Source organism: Oryza sativa, chromosome 12 (genome assembly GCF_034140825.1).
Source record: "Oryza sativa Japonica Group chromosome 12, ASM3414082v1".
Taxonomy (NCBI): Eukaryota; Viridiplantae; Streptophyta; class Magnoliopsida; order Poales; family Poaceae; genus Oryza; species Oryza sativa.
In genome coordinates, this window is record NC_089046.1 from 4,137,234 (window position 1) to 4,155,465 (window position 18,232).

At 41.5% G+C, this 18,232-nt stretch overlaps 2 protein-coding genes across 2 annotated transcripts; one reads left to right on the forward strand and one right to left on the reverse strand.

The window, feature by feature from the left end:
• Positions 1-2,493: 2,493 nt before the first annotated feature.
• Positions 2,494-4,083, reverse strand: LOC136354829 (uncharacterized). The gene is made up of 4 exons (XM_066306592.1): positions 3,391-4,083; positions 3,216-3,314; positions 2,760-3,145; positions 2,494-2,672 (listed from the first exon to the last, which is right to left on the reverse strand). Exons 1-3 carry the CDS (start codon positions 3,985-3,987, stop codon positions 2,804-2,806), a joined length of 1,038 nt encoding a protein of 345 aa, XP_066162689.1. The 5' UTR covers positions 3,988-4,083; the 3' UTR covers positions 2,494-2,672; positions 2,760-2,803.
• Positions 4,084-12,859: 8,776 nt separating this feature from the next.
• Positions 12,860-14,992, forward strand: LOC4351675 (amino acid permease 3). The gene is made up of 3 exons (XM_015762809.3): positions 12,860-13,605; positions 13,710-13,852; positions 13,952-14,992. The coding sequence occupies exons 1-3, from the start codon at positions 12,957-12,959 to the stop codon at positions 14,585-14,587; spliced, it is 1,428 nt and encodes a 475-aa protein (XP_015618295.1). The 5' UTR covers positions 12,860-12,956; the 3' UTR covers positions 14,588-14,992.
• The last annotated feature ends 3,240 nt before the right edge of the window (positions 14,993-18,232 follow it).

Sequence of the window (18,232 nt, forward strand, 5' to 3'; positions counted from 1 at the left end):
ATAAAATAGTAGCAAAATACAATTATGTTTTTAAATATACTTTAAATCTATTTTCTTGGGTCATGCACTACCACCTTATCAATTGGCCTTTCCACCAGCATTTCTCCACTTATAACGATCGAGTTAATCCAAATGCAGTGGAGCAAATAAAAGCTGCTAATTCAAATAAAGACACGTGATCAACGACACTTCACTTTAAATATCACCAAAATATTCATATTAATTGGGAGTACAAACAACAAATATTAAAAAATAAATCAGGTCTTAACTTGTTAAATAGTATTATTGTTTTTCATAAACATGCTATAGTATAAACTAGTGATCAATATGACAATGTTGAAAAGGAGACAGTTTTGTGACCGGAGGAAATAATTAATTCATAACTAAATTTTATAAACAATACTTCAAATGAAAAAAAAATCAAACAATTTTTCTTTTGACAAACACGGTGCAAACGTAGACGCTTCCAATGCATGCACACTCACCCTAATAAACGAACACACGCACATCCTATATTCCTACTTTTATGAACACCTCCTAGACTAGACGGACATACTCCCTCCATTCTAAATTGATTTACATATAATTTTTTTGAGGTTATTCCTAAATAATCATCATATTTGTGTTCATTCATTAAGTCTATTCGTTATTTGTGCATTGGAGTAAATAGACATTGATGCATGCCTCTATGCACACAAGTATTTATAACCCACATGCAATATCTTGATTTGCTATTGGCTAGGAAATAGTGGGGATGGTGCATGCATTGAGTTTGTTGCTAGAGTAAATATAATATGAGAGAGTTATTAGCTTTTCTTGGTCTTAGTGTACCTATGAAATATATAGATAAATTTGGAATGGAGGGAGTATCTAGCAAAGTCATCTTAAACGTCGCGTACCACTGAAAATATTGGTTCCTCTAAATGAGACGCGCGTAAACATTGATTCTTTTCCTGCTTCTTGAGAGCGAGAGCGTCGACTTGCACTTGGCACCTATTACTCGTATACACTACTCAAGTAATCACTTTCAAGTTTATAGTGCTCGACAGTCGACACTCGCATGCGTGCACGTGGCCGTGCCTAACTAGTCGTCCAGTAAGGAGTTAGAGTAATTATTACTACTAACACTTAATTATCGGCTAGCGATTGCTTTGGGATCGAACTGATTTATGCAACGCGTGATTAACGACATGGATTTAATTGGCTCGATATATTTGCCACATCGGTTGATCATATCTATCAATATGATGTAAAAGTGCAAAAGCACCATTAATTGAAGGTTCTTTAATTTTTTTTTCAAGCCTCACCAAGTGAGAATAATTAAACGTGCCATAACCGCACTTAATTGTGTCACAATTAGAGGGGAGAAATGGATTAAAAAAATTAAGGAATCTGGTCCTTGTCATAAACGAATCTCGTAATTGAGTGCTTATTACTGCTTTTTCTGCATTTTCAAAAGTAACTGTCCACGTGTGAATTTACAAAATCATATCACCTTTTGAATTAAAAATTGGTTGGTATATATATAGTTAATTGCACTGGTTTATTTTGAGCTACCATCTAACTAATATTTTCACTTTATACTAGATAGATAGTCTTTGTTACACTTTAAACCAGCTCATGCCACTCATCTATCTGCATGCCCTGAATTTTTTATATTTTGATCCTTTTTGAAAACTTATTTTACAAATAGACCCCTGAGAAAACTTAACCCGGAAATGGTCTTTTTTGGGGCGGCAGAGCGGCTGGCCCCGTACCCCAACATGGCGGCGCCAGCCACACTGGCGCCGAGCCCGTGCCACCGTGGCACTAGGGCTGTCCGGAGGTGCTGACTGGGCAGAAGGGGGGCGCCAGCCAAATTGGCGCCGCCCCTCATACCACGGCGCCAGCACGGCTGGCGTGCCCCTCCTCTGCGGGCCCCACCAACTTTCTCCCCCCCCCCCAATTTTTTTGCAAAGTCTGTTCTGCCTCCGGGCAAAGGCTGGCGCCCCCCCCGGCAGACCGCGGCGCCAGGGTGGCTGGCGCGGCCCTCCTTCCCCGCCCGACACCCTTCTGCCTCCGGGCCCGGGCTGGCGCCGCCCTCTTGGACTACGGCGCCAGGGTGTCTGGCGCCGCCCTCCTCCCCCCACCGAAACCCTTTTGCCTCCGGGCCTCGGCTGGCGCCGCCCTCCCCAACCGCGGCGCCAGGATGGCTGGCGCCGCCCTCCCCCCACCCAGAAACCCTTCAGCCTCCGGGCTACGGCTGGCGCCGCCCTCCCCGACCGCGGCGCCAGGGTGATTGGCGCCGCCCTCTGCCTCCCTGCAAATTGAAGATACATATTGCACAAATGTACCAATTCACAGTTCGCAATTCAAATCACAATTCACAGTGTCATACAGACTAAAACAAGTTCCAATTACACAAATCACAATGCCAAAAGTCCATCACATATTCGACACATCAAACAATGCCAAAAGTCCATCACATATTCGACACATCAAACAATGCCAAAAGTCCATCACATATTCCACACATGAAACAATGTCAAAAGTCCATCACATAGTCCTCACATAGTCCATCACATTTTATATCACATAGTGCACCACATATGTCATACTACCAACAAATAGATTAACTTCATACAAATCACTTCTTCCGTTGGCGCCGAATAGCTTGCGAGCCCGGAGTGTACCTACATTTGAAAATCCAGTGTTTAAAACATTTTAAAAACAAAATGAGGGAAATCAAATAACATTTGAGAATGGTAAGCTCATTTTACCTCTTTCTCGCTGCCCGAGTGGATCACAAGTTGTATTGCGTGGGTTACGTCCCCTGAGGCGCGTCGGGAAGCTGCGACATGTCTATCTCCTCAGCGTCTGGTGCGACGTAGTCCTCATCCTCCTCGTCGTCGTCGTCGTCGTCATCGTCATCGTCGTCGCTAGGTGGAGCCGGCGCCTTCCCCTTTCCCCTCCCTTGCGGAATGCGTGACGATGACGAGCCACCAAGTTCTTCACGCTCTTCTATCCTGATGGAGTGTCGAGCGGTACTTGGACGCGCGGATTGAGGTAGTGGTGGTGGTAGTCTCCGCGGTTGGTACACGTCGTCCAATCCAACCGACCTGCAACCTAATCTTGCTGCAAGTTTCCGGCACCTTTGACGAACTTTCTGCATTTCAAAAAAAAAAGAAGTTTGTTAGGCATAACTCAAGTAATGCAAAGTGCTAAATAAATTTTACCTCTAAAACATTGCGGAGTTTGTTCTCTGTGTCCTCACCACCCCTCGGAGCTTGGAGGGCATGCCCCATTTTATTCACACTCCCGAGGAGCTCTCTCGACTGAAAGCGTGAGAATGTATATGTTAGGGTCTAGGGTATAAATGGAAATAACTTTAACAAATGCAAGAAAACTTACAACTCTGTCTCTAAGTGGGGCGTGCTCCATTTGATATCCAACTCTAGTCCGGACATCATAGGGATTCCGCCCCTCATCGGAATCGCGGTCATCCTCTATGTCAGCTCCCCTCTCTGTGACCTCGTATGTCTTTTTCTGCTTATCGAAACACCTTGAAGTGTGTTTGTTCGGCTTACTTTTTTGCACCCTCATCTTACTAGCAACCTTGGTGGACCAACGCTCCCCTAACTGGACTCGCTTCACTGCTTCATCATGTCTGTTCACAAAGTAATCATTGCACTTCATAAATGTAAATGATACTATAGCCGTCACTGGAAGCTTACGAACACCAACTAGCACGCTATTGAACTGTTCGGCCATGTTGGTTGTCATGTAACCCCACCGGCGGCCATTTCTATCGTATGCACGAGACCACTTATCTTTATCCAACAACTCATCTTCAAGCCATTTACGGGGACCTTCGGGAATACGCTGCCTTAGTGCCTCAACATCCCTCTCAAATATCCACTTCTCGTCAATCTGACATATCCTTAGGAGCTCTTTTGTTTGATGCTTGTCCACACCGGCCTTGTGGAAATTAGCACTGAAGTGCCTCATGCACCATCAGTGGTGAACCGGTGGCAATCCTGGAACAGGAGTCCTCATGGCATTCATTATACCAGCATGTCGATCTGAGATAATACAAACCTCCCTATGCGGCCCAACCACAACCCGTCGGACAAGATCGATAAACCAGCACCAGTCTCGTGAATTCTCTTTCTCCACCAAGGCAAAAGGCTAAAGGTACAAGTTGGTCCTCCGCATCAGCTGATAATGCAGTCATCAAGGCACCACCGTATTTCCCAGTTAGGAAGGTTGCATCTATAGCTAGTACTGGCCTGCAATGCTTAAAAGCCTCTATGGAAGGACCAAAGCACCAGAATGCACGCATAAAAATTTTCTTGGTCACTCCATCAACGTTGACAACCCAATCAGGATGAGTATCGATGTGGTAGACCATACTGGGATTTCTCTGCTTAATGGCTTGCAGCAAAGTGGGCAAACGGACGTACGCTTCACCCCATTCACCGTAAATGAGCTTCATAGCCTCCTCTCGTGCCCTCCAAGCCTTGACATACTTCACCCTATACTGGAAATCCTCAAATATATACAAAGCTAACGCAGAAGCAGAGAGTGTAGGTTGCAGTTTTATGGCATTGCATAACCTATTTGCTATGAACTTAGATGTCAGCTGCCGGTGGCTCCTTGAACCTTCGCAGTAGCACAACTATGGTCCTTACCAACCCGTGATATCCTCCACGTGCCACTAGACCTCTTAGTTGCATAGACCTTCCATTTGCACCATGGGTTTTCACATTTAACAGTGTACCTCCTATTTGCGGCAGAATTGACAACACGGTATGGACGATGGTGCACGATGGCGTACTCCTGAAGCCATAGCTTCAATGCGACCATGGATGGGAACTCTAAACCCTTTTTGAGACCATCCACCTGGAATGGTTCTGGCAACTGATCTAGGTTGATGCCGCCATCTAGTATTGCACCATGGGCATGTGTTAGGTCCCTAAACTCAGGAATGTCCGGCTTCCTCCCAAACACCTTCTCAAACGCACGACATTCCTCTAATGCTAACTTGTCATTGTTAGTTAGTGGAGGGAATGGACGGTCATCATCAGAGTCTTCAGCAAATTCAACATCATATTGCTCAACACTTGCGTCCTCGTCAACCTCCTCTCTATTGACTTCTACTGAGACAGAATCGTGACCACCACTCAATTCGACATCAAAGTAATCATCTGGATTCACATATTGGCTTGCTACTTTCATCGTGTATTCAGGGTTGCCTCCGTACAACGACCAATGCACACTCTCCGACAAATGTTCACTTAGATGAAGCCCCTCTTGTACTAACTCCCTTTTCATCTCCCTCGCTGCATCCACATCATCACTACCGCAATGTCTCTTTGATGGTCCTGCCTCCCCTAAATCATTTCCAAGCAAAGGTCTCTTCTTATTTCCTTCCCCCTCCAAGTCTTCTCGTACCAACTCAGTCTTACTTGCACCCCCTCCACGACGAGAAGAATATGTCACAAAATTCTTCTCAACGTAATGATAAGAAGGAGATTTGTTTAGATCCAAATTTTCTACGGTACGTACCAACTTTGATGCAAACACCTCTAGAGATCTAAACTGAGATTCTTTTACCAAATCAAAGTAAACTTCCCATTCCAACTGACCTATCACATTTAGTATATACTTATGCCCTTGACCAACATCGTATCTCCCATAAAAACGAATCTCCACATTATCCTCGGTCCATCCAAGAACTTCTTTCACTCGTGACCTTAGTTCATCTAGAGTTGGGTGGGTGGGAAACAAAATGGTCTTCAATGACATATCCTCAAACTCAACATGTGCACCAACATAAGGTTCCACCACTCTACCACCGTAGTAAACACGAACAATTCTATCCATCTACACCAAAAAATCAAATGTAACTTTGCAACATAAATGAAATCTTCATTCCTAAACGTAGTCCAAACTGACATATTATAACCAATGCATAACTTAATTTGTCCCAAAGCTACTACTCCAAAAAAAATATTTAATCTACCTACAACTATCAACAATTTTACTAGTGCATTACACATCGAAATATTACAAATACTCCGTCATACAACCCAACCTAGTTCTAATTAACTATAATCAATTTCTATAATGCAACTAAAATTTTCTCCCCTTCATATAATTAATGGTTAAAAGTTTAACGTATAGGCTATAGCATCAAGTCCATCAAATTAAAATTACTTTCATGCCTCAACCCTAATTTTTCATCCATCCATCGAACCAAACAATCCAAAAATTAACATTACCACATATATGGTTAAAAAAATCATAACAACAATGAGTACATTGCAAACATGTAGCACTACAACAAGTAAATCCCAAGAACAAATGCTAAAAATCACAAATTTGGGCAAAAAAGGGGTTCCAGGGTTACCCTTTGATCTACAAATTCAACCAATAAAAACGAAAAAAAAGAGGGGGGAATAGAGGAGTCTACCTTTCTCTTCGATTTCCACAAAAAATCCCGCGAAAAACGAGTTCAAATGGAGTGGATTTGAGGTGGGGAGGTGAGGGGGAGAGAGAGGGGAAGAACTGCTGCTGCTCAGCTCGGGCTGATGCTTGGGCGAAAATGGGAGTGGGGAGGAGAAAGGTGGTGGGGCCCACGGGGTTTAAGGGGGCGGCCCACAGAGAAGGGGCGCGCCAGCCATGCTGGCGCCGTGGTATGAGGGGCGGCGCCAGTGTGGCTGGCGCGCCCCTTCTGCCCAGTCAGCTATTCCATGCCAGCCCTAGGGCCAGGGTGGCACGGGCACGGCGCTAGTATGGCTGGCGCCGCCATGTTGGGGTACGGCGCCAGTCACTCTGGCGCCCCAAAAAGGACCATTTCCGGTTTAAGTTTTCCCAGGGGTCTATTTGTAAAATAAGTTTTCAAAAAGGACCAAAATATAAAAATTTCAGTCTGCATGCCTCCATCTAGTCATCTACACTTAATATCACAAAGAATAACATACATGTAAGCCGATAAGATTATTGGATTACGGGTGCTAATATGTGGTTAAAGTTATTAATTTGCTCGAGAAAAGTTTCTGGATACTCCAAATTATATAAAACAAAGGGAAAATAACCTATTCCAAAATAAAAAGATGGTTTAAAGGACGGTCAAAGTAAAACAAGTTTGCTAATAAAAGTAGCACTAACCGCAATTTATTTATATATCTACCATACATATCTCAGTCGAGAATATTTTTTTTCGATTTTATACGTCAACATGTTATGAAAATAATATTCGGTAAAGTTTGAAAAACAAAATAGGTTACCTGGTTTTCATTCACTTGATATAATAGTTATAAACTAGCTAGGTGACATGCACAATTACGCGGCTAGCACCCATATAAAATTATATATTTTTCTATATTTGACATTACTTAAAATTTATTAAATAGCCATTATGTTGTCTTATAACCTTAAAAAGATCGAACCTTATCATCCTTAAATTTTTATTGTTTTTATTTAAAAGTCACACCAGTCGCTACCTCTTACTCTTTTATCACCCCTTTATTTGTTTACCCAATCTATCATGACTTTTATTTATCTTCCTTTAAACCTTTAAAAAATACACCTTCTAGTTTTTAGAGTCCATTGTCTCGTCAGGTTCTGCTATTATAATTTTTAAGAGTGTTGTCAAACGTCAATACTGTATTTCTCTATGATCCGCCTATTGTATCCATAAACATAACTATCGTTGGGGGTTCATCTTTTACTTTCTAGAAATCCGTCCAACCGCCGCCGGCTTCGCCATACTATACTCATTTATTTTTATTATCATTGAGATTTTAAAAATCGAACATGATTGTCATTGCAATTTACTTTTTACTTTCTAGAAGTCCCGCCAACCGTCATGACCGTGTTGCTTAACGGCTTGTCTATCGTCCCTCCTCTTAATTATCATTGAGATTCTATTTGTGGTTATGCTTATAGTTTTTAGATGCCGTATCAACTACCACCAACTTACTCCTTTACGGGCCTAATGTTTCTCTCCTCTTTATTGTTATCTGTCATCGTTGAGTTTTAGATGGACTATTTTTTAAAAAATTTGAAAATTCCATATTTTTCATTCCGATATATTCTTATTTGTAGAGTGTATTCCTACTTGAACTCTTAGAATTATTTTTCTATTTTTGAAATTTATTTTATTTTTTATTTTGAATTTTAAAGATTCATTTTTTAATTTCTAGAAGTCCCGCCAACCGCCGCCGGCTCCACACCACTATACTCCTCTGTGGCCTACCTGTTGTCTCCCCTATTTATTATCATTGAGATTTTAAAAATAAAACATGATTGTTATTGCGATTTATTTTTTACTTTACAAAAGTTTCGCCAATCGTCGTGACTATGCTGCTTAACGTCATGTCTGTCGTTCTACCTCTTAATCGTGCTTGGGGGGTTCTATTTGTGGTTTTGTTTATAATTTTTAGATGTCCCATCAATCGCTCACCACCTTACTGTTTTACGGGCCTATTACTTGTCCCTTCTTTATTGTTATTTCATTATTTGTCATCGTTGAGTTCTAGGTTGATTAATTTTTTGAAAATTTTTTATTTTTTATTTTGATATTCTTTTATTTATAAAGTGTATTCCTACTTGAACACTTATAATTATTTTTGTATTTTCGAAATTTATTTTATGTTTTATTTTAAATTTTAATTATTCTCGTATTCAGTTATATAATGACTCTTCTTCAGATATTAATTATTTTTTAATTCCGAATTTCAGTTATTTTTAAATTATATTTCTACTTAACTCTCTTTTTCTCTTTTCTAATTTCAGAATTTATTTTATTTTTAATTTCGAATTTTAATTAATCTCGTATTTGATTCTATATGGACTGTTCTTCCGATATTACTTATTTTGAATTCCGAATTTAAGATATTTCTAAATTGTATTCTACTTGAACTCTTCTTTTCTTTTTCTCCAATTAATGTGGAAATTTCTAGCCTCCACAGTGAACGTGGTGCCTCCTTTCAAGACTGTTTTTAATAATATAATAGATATATTACAATTTATGGAATGTTAATTAAGACATAGTAAAGCTAAACTAAAACATAACTACCGATAGAATATGTTGTCCAACACAAAGAGTGATGGACATTCTATCAGTAGTACGGGGCAGATTGAAAGCTCATCTAAGTCTCTTTTTTCGGATTAAGATGTACCTTTTACATTGGTCTTTTTACATCGGTTTTTGTTAGCACACATTGTAAAATGATAAAAGGTAAGTTTCGTATGAAAACTTTCTATATATATAAGTTGCTCTAAAATCATTTATACCCATTTTCTAGTTTAAGATGATGAAAACTCAATTAATTATATATTAATAGTTTTTTTTTCATTTTACGTACTTTATGTTCATCCGTTGCAGGTTCAAACGGGGCTCTGTATACGATGAAGTAAAAGACCACTTCACATTATTTCATAACGGAAAAAAGAAACACTATGTATGAACGTGTGGGGATGAAACATTTATGTTTGTCAAGCTGTTGTACCATCCATAGACAAATAATCACGTACGAATAATCCGTACATGCCTATACTCTATTATTCCGAAATACGTTAAATTCACATCGATCCGTATCTTGTGGACAAGTCATCATCTAATACAACTCTTCAAGTCTTAACGCTCTTCTTTTCCCCAAGACTTACTAATGTATAACCATACGCTGATTTCTAACGCGGAAAGTATACAACCCAATCGTACTCATTTGAATAATTAATAGCAGTCTTCCACAAAATCTCAAATGTGAAACTATTATTGTGAATTTCAAAGTCAACCGAAAGAGTTAACCTATCTTTATGATATGTGACTAACCTAATTATACATTAATTATACATGTGATGGGGGACTCTTTCTCAACCTTATTTTTTCTCTCCCGTGGGTGAAAAGCGAACAACAGACTCCTCCTTAATTTCTCCTTCGCCGGAACCCCTCTCCCCTCCATCTCCGGTGGCTACTATGATCGCCAGTGAGGGGAGGGAGGAGGAGGGGGGGGGGTCCGGGGAGTTTCCCGTTATATATTGAGTTTATCTCATTCTGGGTTTCTTTTTTTTCCCTTTTGTGTACAGCTCAAAGAAGATATCAACACCCATCTTCTTACTAATGAACTTTCTCGTTTTACGTGTGTTGAAAATTACATAGAGATCGTTTTAAGAGCAACTCAATCTCTTTCTTTGAGAGATGTCCAAATCACTCATGTAATCTGTATGTGAACTCCTATATATATTGAATAAATACATGAGTTCTCAGAAAAAAAACACTTAAATATTTGTATGGCTGCAACGAGTAAACGTTATACGTACACAAGTAGCGTCATAGTACTATATATAGATGTATTGATTACCTTGAAAATATGCTTTCATTAATTCAGCCACTCTTGTTGATATTCTAGTACCTGAAATGAAGTGACCAAACGGAAAGATGGTTAGCAAATTAAAGGTGCCATCAGAAATCAGTACCTAACTAACCCGTCGAAGTTAAGGACTCAAACATGGCAGGTACACACACATGTATTCTCTCAATTGTCATTCAGATCAGAAACTTTTGACCGGTAGATTATCTCCACAAGACCACAAACTTGTGAGCTGAAACGAAGCTTAATTCTTTCGGTGTGAGAGGAATATAGTCACTCTCAAGGGCCATTTATTGATTAAGATATATATTTTATCTTAGTATTCATTAGCACGTATTTTAACTACTAAATAGTGTATTATTTCGAGTGAAAGTTTTTCATATACTATAAGATATTTTAAAACATCAGATTAATTTATTTTTCAAATCTAAACTAATTAATTAAAAACCCAATTAATCATGTATAAAAATGGTCTTCTCCTTTTTTTTTGTGCCCGCACTTCATCGAACGGGACCACAATTTCATGACATTTTTCAACCAAAGTTTGCATCACTTGGAAAACGTAATGTTCTAGAGTAACTTTATAACCATGCAAAGGAGATAGAGACAAGGTAACAAGTAATTAAGTGAAACCTGAAAAATTCCGGGACACTTCACCTCGATCGATCACATGGTGGTCTGGGACGACGATGCACTCCGACCGACCAACCACCGTGACATCACCGGTGAAGACTCGGCGAGGAAGAAGCTGCAAGGCGGGCGCGCGGCAGATAGCGCGGGAACGCGGGCGTCCGTACACCGGAGGAACCAGACGCTGCGATGACGTGTACGCGTTTGACTCACCCCCTCCCTTTGACTCTTCCGCAAAGCGCCGCCCCTGCACTTGCACTGCACGCGCGTGTAGCCCTCCGCCAGCTGGGCCCACCACGTCGTCTCTATCAATTTTCCCTTAAAAGTGGATGTTGGCTGATCATTTATTTGATCTTTTAACATAGAAAGAACTACTTAGAGAAGTCTAATAGTACAGCCCACTACTAACTCCAATTCATCTATAGTCAATCTAATTTACGATAGTTGCTTACTAAACTATTAATATATGGTCCCACCTATCATACACACAGTGTGTCTTGGAGTCCATGCTGCAGCTGGCTACAGATCTGTAGCCCGGTGCTCTTCTCACTCATCGTTTATCTTATTAAAATATGTTTATAGCTGACTAATAGCCTGCTATTGTACCTGCTCTTAGCTCTGCTTTCTACTCCTTCCGTCCCATAATACAGTATATTTTGGGTGGATGTAGTACAAAATCCCTTATATCATAGTAAGTTTTGGACATTTACAAGGTCTCCAATGCACATATTTTATTATTCTTTTCCTAACTATATCTATAGAAACTATTAAGAATATAACGGTATGAAATTGTTTTTTATGACAAAACTACCAATTTCATTTTCTTTTTCACGTGAAATCCCAATATTTTTATTAATATACCCCCTAATATTTTGGAGTTGAACTATACCCCCTCCATAAAAAAAATAGTTAACTCTAGCTATGAATCTGGACGCATCCGTGTCTAAGTTCGTAGTTAGGATTGAATTTTTTTGGGACAGAGTAATACAAATTAATAGATAGCACACGAAAACAAATATATTGAGAACATGCATAGCTCGACTGGTAGGGAGCTGCTATGAACAATGCGCTGGACTGAGTTAATTTGAATCCAGCTTTTCCCACCATTTTCTTCTCTATAAATAATGGAACTCCAACACATATTTCATTCAAAATAGGCAAAATATTGTGTGGCTAGTATATTTGAATCGATTGTGCTACCGTGGATACGAAAGTTGTGAGAACAAAAATTTAGCACACGAAAAATCTACCTATTGTCATGGTCGGTGTGTGCTGCAGCCAAAGGAGATGCTAAATGCCACCATGGTACTATAGTGTTTTTTTTTTTTGCGGGGACCATGGTACTATAGTTAGCTCAACTAAACAGGACTAAACTACAGGAGCAGACGTTGCATGGACAATTTTTACCGAATATATTCTCGGTTGCTTACTTGCTCGTAGATTTGTAGCAGAGTGGACAACTAGCTAGTCAGACAGCCAACACGGCAGTAAAATACTTAATTTTGTACTGATAGTAATCATTTGCATTCTATTAGCTGTAAAATAACATGAAGATACTGAAGCTAGCATATGGCTATACTATTGACCAGACCAAACTTCACAAAAGAGAAATCACGAATAGCTGCCAAAAATGAACACAAGATCTTCAAATAAGACGCGAATAAGATCTTCAAATAAGCAAACTACAGTGACTACTCTGCACTGGCAGTTTGGCAAGTACTCCACTAACACAAATTTTGCAGCCAAAAAGAAAAAAATAAAAGCAAAAAAAAAAGAACAGAAAAGTAAACCCGGAGAAGGCGCTGACCACACGCGGCGCCAACTCCTCCACCTCCGCCTATATATTCTCCCCTCACTCCCCCGCCATTTCCACAAACACTCGAGCTCACACCTGCTCGATCAAAATCCTCCAACAACTCGATCCATTCGCAGTAGCTGCGAGCTCTGAGCGGCGGCGAGGTGTCCGACATGGCGTCGGGGCAGAAGGTGGTGAAGCCGATGGAGGTGTCGGTGGAGGCCGGGAACGCCGGGGAGGCGGCGTGGCTGGACGACGACGGGCGGGCGCGGCGGACGGGCACGTTCTGGACGGCGAGCGCGCACATCATCACCGCCGTCATCGGCTCCGGCGTGCTGTCGCTGGCGTGGGCGATCGCGCAGCTGGGCTGGGTGGCCGGTCCCGCCGTGATGCTCCTCTTCGCCTTCGTCATCTACTACACCTCCACCCTCCTCGCCGAGTGCTACCGCACCGGCGACCCGGCCACCGGCAAGCGAAACTACACCTACATGGACGCCGTGCGCGCCAACCTCGGCGGCGCCAAGGTCACCTTCTGCGGCGTCATCCAGTACGCCAACCTCGTCGGCGTCGCCATCGGCTACACCATCGCGTCGTCCATCAGCATGCGCGCCATCAGGAGGGCCGGCTGCTTCCACCACAACGGCCATGGTGACCCGTGCCGCAGCTCCAGCAACCCTTACATGATCCTCTTCGGCGTCGTGCAGATCGTCTTCTCGCAGATCCCGGACTTCGACCAGATTTGGTGGCTGTCCATCGTCGCCGCCGTCATGTCCTTCACCTACTCCGGCATCGGCCTCTCCCTCGGCATCGTCCAGACAATCTGTACGTCCATTAATTCTTCTGTCACATACAGATAATCTAGTTCTTTAATTTGTCTTTGCTGCTCGAGATGCATATGCTGACCGTGATGAGCTGTGAATTTGCAGCCAATGGCGGGATCCAGGGCAGCCTCACCGGAATCAGCATCGGCGTCGGCGTCAGCTCAACGCAGAAGGTGTGGCGCAGCCTGCAGGCATTCGGCGACATCGCCTTCGCATACTCCTTCTCCAACATCCTCATCGAGATCCAAGTGAGTGAGACTCACTACAAAGTTAATTTGCTCTGTTTGAACGAACAAGGTTAATTTGCTCATCGATCGCTGCTTGCTCTGTTTTGTTTTGTTGTTCAGGACACGATCAAGGCGCCGCCGCCGTCGGAGGCGAAGGTGATGAAGAGCGCGACGAGGCTGAGCGTGGCGACGACCACGGTGTTCTACATGCTGTGCGGGTGCATGGGCTACGCGGCGTTCGGCGACGCGGCGCCCGACAACCTCCTCACGGGCTTCGGCTTCTACGAGCCCTTCTGGCTGCTCGACGTCGCCAACGTCGCCATCGTCGTGCACCTCGTCGGCGCCTACCAGGTGTTCGTCCAGCCAATCTTCGCCTTCGTCGAGCGCTGGGCCTCCCGCCGGTGGCCGGACAGCGCGTTCATCGCCAAGGAGCTCCGCGTGGGGCCCTTCGCGCTCAGCCTCTTCCGCCTGACGTGGCGCTCGGCGTTCGTCTGCCTCACCACAGTCGTCGCCATGCTCCTCCCCTTCTTCGGCAACGTGGTGGGTCTCCTCGGCGCCGTCTCCTTCTGGCCGCTCACCGTCTACTTCCCCGTCGAGATGTACATCGCGCAGCGCGGCGTGCCACGTGGCAGCGCGAGGTGGGTCTCGCTCAAGACGCTCAGCGCGTGCTGCCTCGTCGTCTCCATCGCCGCCGCTGCGGGCTCCATTGCTGACGTCATCGACGCTCTCAAGGTGTACAGACCGTTCAGCGGATGATTGGAACGTGAGGGGCACGTGTGCTCGTTAAATTATTTCTTACTATCTCTGTACCAAAATATAGCAAACTAGTATAAATAGGACGAAATTCGGGTAGTTCTCAGGTACGAATTCATCGTACTAGGAAATATCTCACATTGTATTAAGTTGCTATATTTTGGGTCAGCATTAGTACAATATTACACAAAGAGGAAAAAAAAGGAAGAAATGTAACATGTGGCGTTTTTCATTGGAGACCTTGAAAAATCTTGTAATTGCAGTAAACAGATTCCCTGCCGTTGTGATCATTGCATTCCTTTTGCGAAAAAAAAGGGATGCAAATAGATGGCTGGAGGTGCTGTTTCTAATGTCAAAAGCAGTTGTATGGGGGGTATTATGATAATATAATTCTTTTTTCAAATGTAATCTTAATGTAGTTTTTACTGTACAACCTTTTGTGCGTACGGAGAAAAAATCAAGTAAAATATGAAGAGGCCTAGAGCGAAAACATACATGTCCTTGTATTTGAATGTCTCCACTATCAAGCATGCCACTCTCGGATGCAAATCCTCTGCATTAATGTTCTGGACCCATACGTCAGTGTCTATTATTACATTAATAATACTATAGACAATCCCCACCGGCGGCCACTCTTACCTCTATAGTTTTGATAATTGCAAAAGGCACAACCTTTTATGCCTTCACATTGCAAACACACTGTACAAGAGTAGAGCTTGTTGTTAAAGCTCCCAACAATCCTCTCCATCCAAATAAGCCCCTTCGTACAAATTTTGAGTAATGGAAAGGACCGGACAGAGAAATCTACTTTTCAAAGCAATATCGATGTTCCAAACAAACAAACTCTTTTGGTAGAATTTTTAGCATGACAGAAAAACTACTACTTGTGAAATTCTCCTTACCCTAAAGTTAGATGAACCCCATGCACTATTCACCCACAATCCAAATATCTTTGAGATGCCAACAAGAACAGAATCTGTTGAGCTGATTTCGAATTTCACATGACACGATTCGACAACATACAAGTAGTGGGACATCGTCTTAACGATTAAAATGCTTCATCCTATTCCGCAACTTGCATTATTAGTGCCTTCTATCATCGCAAAAAAGATAAAGTATGACAACAAAATCCCAGTGAAAACCAGAGCCCTTCTTCTAAAAAGAGCAAATCATTGAGATGATTCTTTTTTTTTCTTTTGCGAGGAAATCATTGGGGGATTTTGATTTCTCTTGACCATATATGCTACTGGCCTGTCCATGGTGGCACATCAAGCAAAGATGGCTAATAGCATGCCTAGATCTCTGGAACAAATCATTCTGGAAAACCCCATTTGCAGAGGAATATCTCCATCGATCTCTCTCAAAGTGGAGAATCTTAGGTATAGACAGATCGGTGATCATGATAAGCCTCTCTTTACATTTTCTCTCCAATGGAGGAAACGGGTGGTCAGACTAGTAGGACAGACAAATGCAGGTACTAGTCAGGCAAAGCAAGCTCATCTCGACCATTTATGTTGCTTTCTCTTTGGACCCCTCTTTAGGAATTTTCAATTTTATGGAACATGATATTGGAAAGAACGGCTCAGCATAATTTTCGAAATCTTTGCCGATCTATGTTATAGCATAATACATGTGGGTTTGGTTGTCTCCTTCTGAAGTTTCTGAAGTTTGGGTACTAGGAAATTGACAAAATTTACCCAATCATCTGCCGAATTCGGATTCGGCGTTGCGTGTCACCTTTCCTGTGATAGTAAAGTTACGCGTCTATATATTACCTATCATGATTCGATACAAACTTTATAAGATTAAGGATGATATATAGACATGCGTGTGCGCGTGTGTAGCGAGATGGTGGCTAGGACAAGCTTGCACATGCCACACATGCTAGGGTAAAGGGATATCATCGCAATCATAGTGATGGCAACAACAGCATCAATAAAACTCGCACCACTTCTTCTACTACTACTACTTTCACAGAACTTAGATAAGTCAAGGTTCACTTCATTATATTCCTTTACACAAAAAAGTGCACTAGTAAAATTAATTACTAGTACTAAAACATAGGCATCCTAAATTTCTAGTGATCAGATTAAATGGTACACTAGGTTAGCAAGGTTGCTAGCTAAGCTAGAAGAAAGGTATGGTCACTAATCGGTAGTGTGGTACCATTGCATGTGCCGGCAAACAGTGGATAAAAAGTGAGTGATCTCTGTTCTCTCCACTGAGTTGCTTGCCATACAGGAGTGTCTCTTTTTGATTGAACCTTTGGCACTAGCTAGCTAGAATGCAGGAGTGGGGTTTTTGGTTCATATGAAAGTCAACCCCCATTATATATTATCAATTGGTTTGCTCACCTTTCTATCTGTTGTCAACAGTCAACACGCCTGCTTGAGGAAATCATGGGTCAACGGGTAGTCCATTGCTAAGACATATAGAAGTCAAAATAAACCATGCCTATACTTGCCTAGGAGTGTATATGCGTTTTTAGTTCATGGAAATCAAACCCAATTATGTAGGAGTCAAAATCACTGCTGCGAGAGGTAATTTGTAAGGAATGTGGCTCAAATATTTTCGTCACATCAAGCTTATTGTTCTTTTAAGATTATTATTCACTGGATTATTGAATCCGGGTCTTCACTTGACGCTTTAAAAACACGTTTTCTCAAAAACTTAATTTATTTCGTGGCACTTTTAGAACGCTTGTTTCAAATTATTATTTGTTAAGTTTATTTCTTAAAATTTTTAATTTACCTCTATAATCAAATAGATAATTCACACAAAAAAATCTAGTTTAACAGCAGCAATCCTATTAAAATAATTGATACAAATTACCATTAAACCTAGATCCCTCATAAAGAAGTAATATAATGTCAAATATTTAAGCAATAATATAGTATCTATTTATACCTATAATAATTTATTTTTACTTTTAGGAGATCCACGTTAACTAGAATTGGACAAATACTTTGCCGCTTCTTAATTTGCCTCTCACAAAGCATGTATAGTAAAATTCTTTGTCACAGTGGCAAAAGGTTAGTTCCTAGAATCATCTGGCTTCTTTGGTTTTTTTGTGAGAATCATCTGGCTTAATCTAGCTTATAACTATTCGAAGAACAGCATGCACGTAGAATATATTGAGTTCATCATAAGGGAATATTATAAAAAAAAAGTGATGTTTTACAGGTTTGTTGATACTCCCCGTTCTAAAATATAGTTACCCAATTTGGCCATAAATAACGTTCATATAGGCATGTATGATTGAAATTCTCTCCCATCATTCATTAATTCCATTGGAACTTTTAATTACTGAGGAACACAGAACCGAGCTAAGCACCAACCGAAATTCAATCGAGCAAGGTAGCTAGACACTAGCTAGGGAATGCAATTAGGCAATTTACGCGTGGATGCTTTCGAGTTCCACAAGTAACTAAAAGGTTCCAGTTACATGAACAAGCTAGCTAACTAACATGAAGAATCGTCTATTATCACAAAAAAATAATGTACTATTTGGAGCAAAATTAATCGTTTAGCCTACCACCAAAGCTTAATCAATTACTTAGTTAATTTCTTCCTCTTCCCGATCGATCGATCGAAGTGATTGATCCCAATTAATTATGCCATCGGATGACTTTCCTTGCAAAGCTACGT